Source organism: Microtus ochrogaster, linkage group LG10, assembly GCF_000317375.1.
Source record: "Microtus ochrogaster isolate Prairie Vole_2 linkage group LG10, MicOch1.0, whole genome shotgun sequence".
Taxonomy (NCBI): domain Eukaryota; kingdom Metazoa; phylum Chordata; class Mammalia; order Rodentia; family Cricetidae; genus Microtus; species Microtus ochrogaster.
The window spans coordinates 9,005,017-9,014,715 of NC_022035.1; the positions used below are offsets into that span (position 1 = coordinate 9,005,017).

The window sequence follows — 9,699 nt, forward strand, 5'->3', positions numbered from 1 at the left end:
TCAACATTAAATTAAACATTTGTTGATGGAAGACAAAGGAACAAACTCTGCTTCATCTATTTAATTGCTTCTTCTTTTCTTGTCTATAAAAAAGAAGCAATTGATTCGTTGTGGTTAGTTCAAGCCCAATTTTTACTCCATCTTCAACATGTTTTGTAGTATAATCCCCCTTGCCAGTGGTATAGTGGGTACCTTTCTTCCTCACCCGATGATCTTGAGTACCCACATAACTACTTCAGTATTTTACTATCCAAAATTTCATAAAACAAGTCCTGAATTGAAATATCAGCTTTAATATTTCTGACAAGAATATACTATTTCCCACAATCAGAGGTATCAGAAGGAGCTGGGAGCTGGCTGTGAAGACCAGGTGTGAACGGCTCCATCCTCCCACTGACCTGTGGTTTCCCCGAGGCCTGTTTGTACAGGGCACTTTTAGGGCAAGGCGTTCTCCTAGCTGTCCCCATTTCTGGAGCATTAGAAGATCTACTGCTTGATCAACTTTCTAGCTTGGGGAGAGGAAACTGGCTTTAAAAGCCTTTTAACCCAAAGGGTTTGGACTGCTAATGGACAACATCCTTTGGCAAAATAAGATGGTGAAAAATCTCCTTCCTTGTTTAAAAACAAGGCTTTACTTATGTAACATTTTATAATGTTAAAGGCTTTTGGTTTTACTATTTATTTTTGGAATCTGTCACATTGCATCACAAGGCAAACTATTTGTGAGTCTGGTTCACCCCAAACCTCCCCTATGTTTCTCGTTTTTTTTTTTCCTACACTTTTAACTTACTTACCATCTACAAATGGTATCTTCATTTTATTCTAAGCACTGTGCAGGCTATGGATTCACACCTCAATATTGAGCAATTCTATTATTTTAATGGGATGTAAATAAAGTTTCTGAAGGTCTAGAAAAGTCACAAAAATCAATGGCATGTCTATAATTGCAAAGGACAATAAAATTCCACTCATAACAGATAATAGAACTTAAAATATCTATTCATAATATTCATAAACTCTATCACCAAACACAAAACTAATATATTTTTTTTCATGGAAAAACAAACTCACAAGACTTAGGAACAATAAATAATTCACAGGTCACAAACTTAATCTTGATTTTAGCATCACTTGCCACTGTTTGAAGCATGTCATTATTTAGGGCTCCCCCTTTTCTGTTTAGTATGGCATTAAAATAAGGTGGAATTTTGTGTATAAACAAGTTACAGTATATGCTACCCATGGGGTGAGATGGAATAAAAACTCAAATTTGTCTAATGATGAAAATGGAGAAGTGGGTTCTATTTACAACTTCCCACTAGCAATCTCAGGTGCAGCCCAGTTCAGCAATTAAAGGACATAGAGGAAAGCTTTATAACTGCATAATTATGAGGATGTTCCATTGCACTTTTAATAGTAATAACTGCTGGAGGCCAAACCAATTTTTCAGCTATAAGACATTCAGGAGTTGTATTTTCACCCCAATAAGGAGCAGTAGAAGTCTTAAAGGGGTGGCAGACTTTAATAATAAAATACACCTCATTTCATATATTATTTCCTAGTTGGCACCAGGAAAGACCCCCTGATCACTAAGATGCACGGGGACAAGTCTGTCATTTGATTGTATTTTGCCCAGATATTTTCATGATAAATCGAGAGAAGTATGACTCTAGCAGCAAAGATTCACCTCCAAGTCTCTTGAAGGAATTCAATTATCTCTTGTGGAAGTAAACAGTTAGGACACAGAGGGCTGAGGAGAGATTTGACATGTAGGTTTCTCTGTGACTTTACACAAACTGTGAGCCACATGGGAGCTATTTCCAAAACACAGCATGGTGATTCATCTAAGCATGAGTGGCAAGGTCCTGACATTTTCATTAAGAAATACAACAAAAGGTGCCCCCAGAGTTGAGTGAGTAAGATATATAAAAGATTCCAAGGCAAACCAGGAGATAAGGCATTATAGAGGAAGTGGAAACAAACTTAATTTGTGTCATTAATTCCGACCCCGCCCTAGGCGTATTTATTTTCTTAGCACCCACAACTCACCATTGCCATTACTCCATAGCTGTTGAGTCTTTCCCACTTGACTAAGCTCAAGGAAAGCTCATTCGGTCCCGTTTTTCACAATCCTCACAGCATGAAGCTAGGGCCTAGGATGAATTTACTGAACAAATGACGAAATGAGCAAACTACTCAGGTAAGCATCCATAGAAATGTAGCTGATTGTGAAAGAGGCCATATCCAAGTGTTAACAATGACAAATCAGTCAATTCTATAGGGAACAGTGCTGTTGAAATACAATTAGCTAATGTCTGAAGAAGATAGTCTATTTATTTTCCTATTTACAATGAATGTTTTTCAACTGTAATTAATTTTGTCTTTCCCATCAAGCCTATGTAGAAAACCAGGCAAGCTACTCACCTCTGTCAGCCTTAGTTAATATCTGCATGGGATTCCACAGTCACAAACATACAAATCCACTGTGTATAAAAGGAACCAGATGACCGAGTACAGGCATACCCACTGAAAAACATTGCCACTACGATGGAAAACAATGTGAAGACTGTTCCACTCTGTAGTGTAAAGAGTCCAAGGGGAACCCATTATTTATTGATGATGAGACTTTCTCAGTGGGAAGTTGGACTCCCCAGTAAGGATATATTTTTATGGATTGAAGATTAGTAAAAATTTCAAGTAAATTATCAACTGTTTTTTTATTGACTATTGAAATGGCTGCCATAATAGATAACATGTTTTGGTCATAAAGACACAGACTTATTTTTATGATTACTATTATTATGTGTTGATTTACAAACTTGATTGTTAACTAGAGTAGTTTCTGATCTGCTGCTTCAGTCTTTACCTATAAATGTCAAGTTGACCAAGAGTGACAGTCACTAACTCCCTGGATTAGTCACTTATACCAATTGACTTGTTAGTTCAAAGTAACTAGGTAGAGTCAGCCAAACTCATCTGCTTTTCTCTTCCTTCCTAATGTTCCCCCCCCCACTATTAACACACATCTGTTTACTTATAAATAATAAAAGTATGGATTAGTGAAACCTATGTTCACTGGCCTTAAGACCATTACTGAAATTTCTGATTGATATTTGAAACTTTATGCAAAGTTTTTCATGAAAAGAATCTATATCATGTCTTTCCTATAAATTTTGAGATGGAAACATGTTAGGAGACCATGTTTGGGCAACATTGTCTTTATGGTGTTTTGGTAATAGTTTTATTATGAACAAGGAGCTTTTATTGCTACATCTACCTCACTGCTGTTCACTGAACTTTGTCTCAGGTCAAATAAGCTTTGGTGTAGAAATGAGGTTAGAATACTCACTAATCATGGCTTCAGAAAAACTGAGTCATTGCATAGACCATCGAAAAAATTCAATTTTTTGTTTTTTCTATTTATATTAAAAATTCTGTTTATAGAAGTATTATATCAATAAGAAATTCTGTTTCATGAGGTTCTTAAGCTTATTTTCCAAATCCAAGTACAAAACAAAACAAACAAACAAAAATCCCTCCAGAAACAAACAAAACAATGGAAAGCTAATAGAACTAGTAACAGTTTTCTCTGGCTTTGTCATATGTTTCTGCAAACCATCTAACAAGTTATAGATTTGGAACTCAAATTCAACTGTACGCTAAAGTGTAATCATTATATTAAAATTCCAAGCGAAACAATTAGGCATGTATTTGTTTATAAATACTACTGCCACATAAGAATTAATAAAAGGATGGATTGAAAAGTTACCCAAAAATGCTTTAGAAAGATTAAGTCAGCTTTCTGCTGTCAGTCATATATTTCCAGTTGCAGAATATGGTAACTACAAAAAATAAAAAAAAAAATCATAATAAAGCTATTTTTTTTCTAAATTGTGCTTGTTTGCTAGATTAAAGAAAGTTATATGCCAAAAATGTAAAATTTATTCCACGAAAATTAACAGGCTACACAGATAAATTTTGGCAAATGCAACTTTATATTGAACTTCACACATCTGTATCTTAAAGAATGAGACTCACAGAATCTAATGTATTTCTAAAATACCAGAAATCATATTATAAGCTTTCACAAGTTAAAACTGAAATAATTTAAGCGACCAATACACCGAATGTGCAGAAAGTATAAACAAGACTGTGCCTTCCATAGAATAAATGCTCCACAACTTGTGCCAGATGTCATCTAAGGCTGTAGGCTCCCCTTGACAGCTGACTTCTAATATAAACAAATATCAGCTGTCCACTTCTCAGAGCACACTAGGATGGGTAGCACACCCCAGAAGGAAATTTCATTATCCCAGTGATGTGCACCTTCATTTTCAAACCATGTGAGGAAAAATGGAAAAGTATTCAATGCTCTCCCATGCACTTCCTGATAAACAGCCAGGGCCAGTCACTGATTCAATGCCTCTTGACTATTTGCTCCACTGCTAAAGAATATGAAGGATACTAGATAACCCTTTAAGGCAACAAGTGTTTATTCTGTATCGTTAGAACTGCGCATCTGTGGCCAGTTGATACCATTCATGTTGCCTCCCGGACAGATATCTAGCATTTGTAAAATAGAAACAAACTGGAAACTCTTTTACTGAATGAACAGAAAACACATAGTACAGTTCAATGCTAGCAATTTCACTGGTAGGGAAGGAAAGTGGCATTTAGAAATAGCAATATATTAATACAAAAAAGGTAAACTCTAATTGGAACCAATATACTGCTTTGGAATGCTCCCCCAATCTTACAAGGCGTGTTTAAAGTGTTGTACCCCAATAATTCATGGCACATCTTTAGAGGATTACAGTACTGTTAGTTCCCCCAGTAGTGAAGTCTTTGCAAAACAAAAATAGTATGAAATGTTTTAAAGTCTTCAAACTTCTAAAATTAGCTTTTATCAACACATTTACCTCATGTCAACTTAATTTATTAAAAGGTCCAATGCTAATTGTGTTTAAGTTTTTTTTTTCATATGTAATGATATACACAGCATTTAGCACTGATACTTAGCACCTGCTACGTTCATTATCTAGTGTTCAACCACAGAAAGAAACTTAGGGCAGTGGTTCTGTCCTTTCTTAATTACAAACCTTCAGCGGCAGTCAGCAGGATCACTCTGAGATTTAAATTGGATTATAGGTGAACTATTGCAAAGACTGCAGAAGGTTGCCCAAATCCTTATAACTGCTGATCCCATCCTTGATTTTCTTCTCAAGACATGGCTACAGGCCACAATTGCTTAGCAGAGAGGGTTAGTGTTTCACAAGGCTAAAGATTTACAGATGCTCCCTCATATAACACAGTAAGGTTCCCTTGGTAACCTGGATTTTCTGCAGTAAAGAAGGGTTGTACTGAAACAGCGCCTCAGCTCCCTGTTGGAGAAAATGCAGACAAAGGGATTGATTCCTGCTTGGGCAAAACTCATCCAGACAGCAGCTGTTAGAAATCCCCCTGGTACTACAGGGCCTCTTGCAAAAACTCTCCAATAGCAGGCCACCAGGTAGGGGCCCCACAAGGTTAGGAAGAGAAAAGTCATTATATAGAACATTCTGCTGATTCGTTTCTCCATTTTGAACTCATCTAAGACCAGCAGCCGCCTTCTGCCTGTGGTATTTGCATTTTGCCTGATGCCCAGCAAGGTGGGTGGTGTGGGACCCCTTCCAAATCCTGCTAGCCAGTTGGCAGCTGCCTGGCCACTGGCTCCAGGGCCATGAAAGGTCCAGTTCTGGCTGACGGCTGCTACAAACTGGACTGGCTTCATTTTCCTTCGATCGTGGACAAAAAATATCAGCTTGAGGTAGACAAGCTGTGTGGCGAGGAGGATGAGAGCGAGGAGCAGCATAAATCCTAGGGAATCGTTAGCCCTGAAGGAGCGGTGTTGGAAGGTGCACTGATCCTCCTCCCTAATGAACGAGTACGTGCCCACGTCTAAAACCGGGGGGAATGCCATGGCCACAGACAGAGTCCACACCATGCAGATCACAGCCAAACACGTCCAAAAGGTCAGCCTCTTTGTATAGAAGCGGTGATGGGCGATAGCTAGGTATCTGGTAACGCTGATGCAGAAGAGCATGAAAGCGGTGTGGAAACAGGACAACACCCCCAGAAAGGCAATCACTTTGCAAGTCAGAGTCCCGTAAGTCCAGGAAGAGCCATTTTTGACAGAGTTGAATACAAATGGAAAACAAATTGCAGATCTGAGGATGTCTGAACAGCACAGATCCAGCAGGAAGTAGTAAGGAGCTCTGTGCAAGGTCTTATCTTTCACTAGCAAAATGGAGATCAGAAGGTTGCCCACCACGCTGACTCCTATTATGAAACCCAAGGAAGTCAGTTTCAGAAAGGCTGTTAGAGGCGAGAGATTTTGCAAAATGTTGTCAGCTGCATGGCTATAGTTCGCCATAGATGGATGGAGGATAAGGAAACAGCCTCAGTCAAGTCTCATGATCTAGATATAAGAACAAGGAAAAGCTAGATCCATACATTTTACTAACAATGTAATCCACAAAGAGATCTGATCCAATCTGTGGTCATGCTTCCTCTTTCCTTCCGTTTGATTTGCCATCAGAATATCTGAGGAAGAAAAAAAGAGAACTATCAGTTCTTAAGTTAATAAGCCATGCTGATGGGGCTAGCATGAAGCTAGCCCTTTACGAGGAAGCACATGAAGTTTCCAATTTAAACACTTCTGTTTGCTTCAGCAGTTGTTTATTTGGGATGTCAGGGCACTGGCTGCATTAGTGTCTGAAGCTAGTTGAACATGCCAATGTCCTTATTCTAGACACCGGATAGTTAGATTTGGGCACCTTCAAGAGGGAAGGGAATAAATGGTCTCACAGTTGTAAAATATGCCAGCCCCAAAATTAATCACTAGCCTTGCAGTGGAATCTGCAAGATTATTGATAGGAGACAGAGAGGAGGCTGCCCACAATTATTTGGGCTCTTCTGGTACCATCAGTATTTTAAAGGAAGCTTCTCTGTTCGTATGTATCCAGAGAATCTCTGCAAAATATACCTTTTAAGTCAAGTGTCACCGTTCATGCTGCATAAGAGTATTTGTTGATTCATCTTGAGGCATGACTTCAACACCAGACTTCAAAATGAATAAAAACCTGTCCCAAGATTTTGATGTAATATAATCTTTTGTCTTTCTCGCCCTACCCCACACACCCCCCCTTTTGGCAAATCTTGTCTCTTTTAAGCCTACATGATTATTAAAAATGGTTAATGTAAATATTGGCCAGGGAAACACACCCAGAGGAATAATGCACTTCCATTTGCAAACCTTGGCTGCCTGAATTCAAATGAATATAACATGAACCCGGTATTTCTTAGGCAATTAAGACGTTCTCATTTACACTGATAATCTTTGCTGCTAATCACAAGTGGCTTTATTTTCAAACAAAATGCACATTGTCTCCTAGGTGCCCGGGAGCCACACCAGGGAAATCAGCTTCCTCTGTTATTCCCACGAAGAGAATATCCTTTGCCACTTCTCACTTGCCTGGAATATGCTGATGGAAGCCCAAGCAGAAACTGCAGCCGATGATGTTAATTTTCCAACCGGTGCATCCCCGGGTAAATACTGATCACATCATGCAACATTACGAAACCTGAAATCCACCACCCCTGGGTTTATACGGGGGGATGGGGGTGGGGGAGGAGAGAGAGAGAGAGAAAGAGAGAGAGAGAGAGAGAGAGAGAGAGAGAGAGAGAGAGAGAAAAGCATTACATACTCGAAGGTGGGGAGAGATTGCTTCTGTGCTGCAAGGGAAGGGTTCCCGTTGATTCGCAGTCTGTTATTCCTCAGTTTTGCAAAGCTTTCCAGAAACCGAACTCCCGATAAGCCTTACAGAAGATGCATTGTCTGAATGTACTTCCATTATGCAGTTTATTGTCATAAAAAATATAAAAAAAAAAAACCCTCTGGAAGGGCTGTATCCTGGTGAACCTGCAGTTTCATCCACGCGGTGCAACCCCCCTCCCCCAAACTTAAACGAGAGTATATCCTCCTACCTGTTGGTGTTGGATATCCCGACAGACTATAGCTTCTTCTTTCTATAAATTGCTGATTTTTTTTTTTTCCTGAGTGCCTTGACTGAGCATCCAGGCAGGGCTCGGCGGCGCCTGCGCGTTGGAGCCTCCTTCAGCTCCAGCCGCGTCCTCCCCTGTCGCAGCGGCACCGTCTCCCCCAGTAACGCAGGGGCCGCGGCGGCGGCGCGGTGGCGAGGGCGGCGGTGGCGAGGGTAGCTCCGGCCTCCGCGAGCCAGCGGGAGCCCCTGCCTGTCCCCGGAGCTAGCTGGCTTGCTTCAAGGTCCTGTCCAGTTCAGCCGGTCCCGAATCAGGCTTTTGTTCCCTCGAGGCTGCTTCGCAACTTTTCCCTCCCCGCACTGGAAGTGGGGGGCTCGGGAAGGCTCTTCCCGGACCTCAGGCCCATCCTCTTCCCCTAGGGCAGCGCACGAAGCCTCCGTGCCGGGGACGGCCGCCTCCGCCCCAGCTGCCCCGAACCCTCGCCTTCCCGAAACATCGTCTTCCTTTCTCTGTCAGGGTGGTCCTGCTAAGCATTGGATGCGCCTTGGAGAATTCTTCTCAAATGATTTTCACTGCTGCTCTTTGATTTGGCACGTTAGCTGGGGAAAGAAAAAGAAAGAATGAAAAAAGAAAGGAAAAGATTAGGCACAGTCAAAAATCTTGTCAATGGGGGAAGAAGGGAAGCGGGTTAGGGCAGCCCTATCTTTGTTAGTCGTCATCTGTTCTCAAAGGCACGCAAATCAGCGTTTAAGGAAGGAGAAGCTAAGTTCAGACAAGTGCAAAAACCATCTACACTCATTCTACCTTCTCGAATGTGACTAACGGATCAGGAGTACAGAGATTTTACATGGCTGTTCTTCACATCCCACCCCACCAAGCTACAAGCCTCTCCTTTCTCCTCTTAGCTGGGCTGACCAATAGGTTGCTGATGTGAATGCTGGGGAGTGTATGAGTTTCCCCCATCCCTCTCCTTTGTTATTAGTCACTTAAAAAATATCAGGGATATGATGAAGACCGAAAACTTACACCACAAACACCACATAGTCTGACACCTGGTGATTAGGCACGCCTCTAGAATCATCCACGTCCCGATTCTCCCATTTCCAAAGAGTTTTTCCGAGGGTGGGGTAAGATTTTAATCAACTACCAACTCTCCACCCCTTAAAAGGTAGCAGGCATGCTTTTGTTAATTCCCAAGGTAAAACGTCTGCTTGTCTTGCTGCAGGCTTATTGCTTTATAATAATCTGTTAATGAAACAGAAAAAAAAATCTCTCTACAGTAATAATTTGATCTTGAGACAGCAGTAAAATACCTCATCGCTGGGTGGTGAGATTGTGACATTCAGGGGAAGTCAAGCCAATCAGCATACAGATAATATAGGTTAATTTACATATTGTACTTCTATTGGACACATAGAGGTAAAATGTTTAAGGCTTAGAAATGAGTACTTCACTGTCATGATGTCACAGTAGTTACACAAAGACCAACGTTAGGAATGCTGAAATGATGTTAAATTGCCCTGGTTTGACTGGAGATTTTTCTTAGACAATTAAAAAAATAATGATTAGCTCTCTCTCTCTCTCTCTCTCTCTCTCTCTCTCTCTCTCTCTCTCTCTCTCTCTCTCTGTGTGTGTGTGTGTGTGTGTGTGTGTTCTTTT

At 40.6% G+C, this 9,699-nt stretch overlaps 1 protein-coding gene across 3 annotated transcripts; it reads right to left on the reverse strand.

The window, feature by feature from the left end:
* Positions 1–3,982: 3,982 nt before the first annotated feature.
* On the reverse strand, positions 3,983–9,279 carry Gpr85 (G protein-coupled receptor 85). Of its 3 annotated transcripts, none has more exons than XM_026787545.1 (3): positions 9,067–9,279; positions 8,026–8,639; positions 3,983–6,582 (listed from the first exon to the last, which is right to left on the reverse strand). In XM_026787545.1, the coding sequence occupies exon 3, from the start codon at positions 6,410–6,412 to the stop codon at positions 5,300–5,302; it is 1,113 nt and encodes a 370-aa protein (XP_026643346.1). In that variant the 5' UTR covers positions 6,413–6,582; positions 8,026–8,639; positions 9,067–9,279; the 3' UTR covers positions 3,983–5,299. The 3 variants fall into 3 exon arrangements, with proteins under 3 accessions (XP_026643346.1, XP_005363785.1, XP_026643347.1); XM_005363728.3 differs by lacking the exon at positions 9,067–9,279 and adding an exon at positions 8,845–8,918; XM_026787546.1 differs by lacking the exons at positions 8,026–8,639; positions 9,067–9,279 and adding an exon at positions 7,746–7,862.
* Positions 9,280–9,699: the final 420 nt, after the last annotated feature.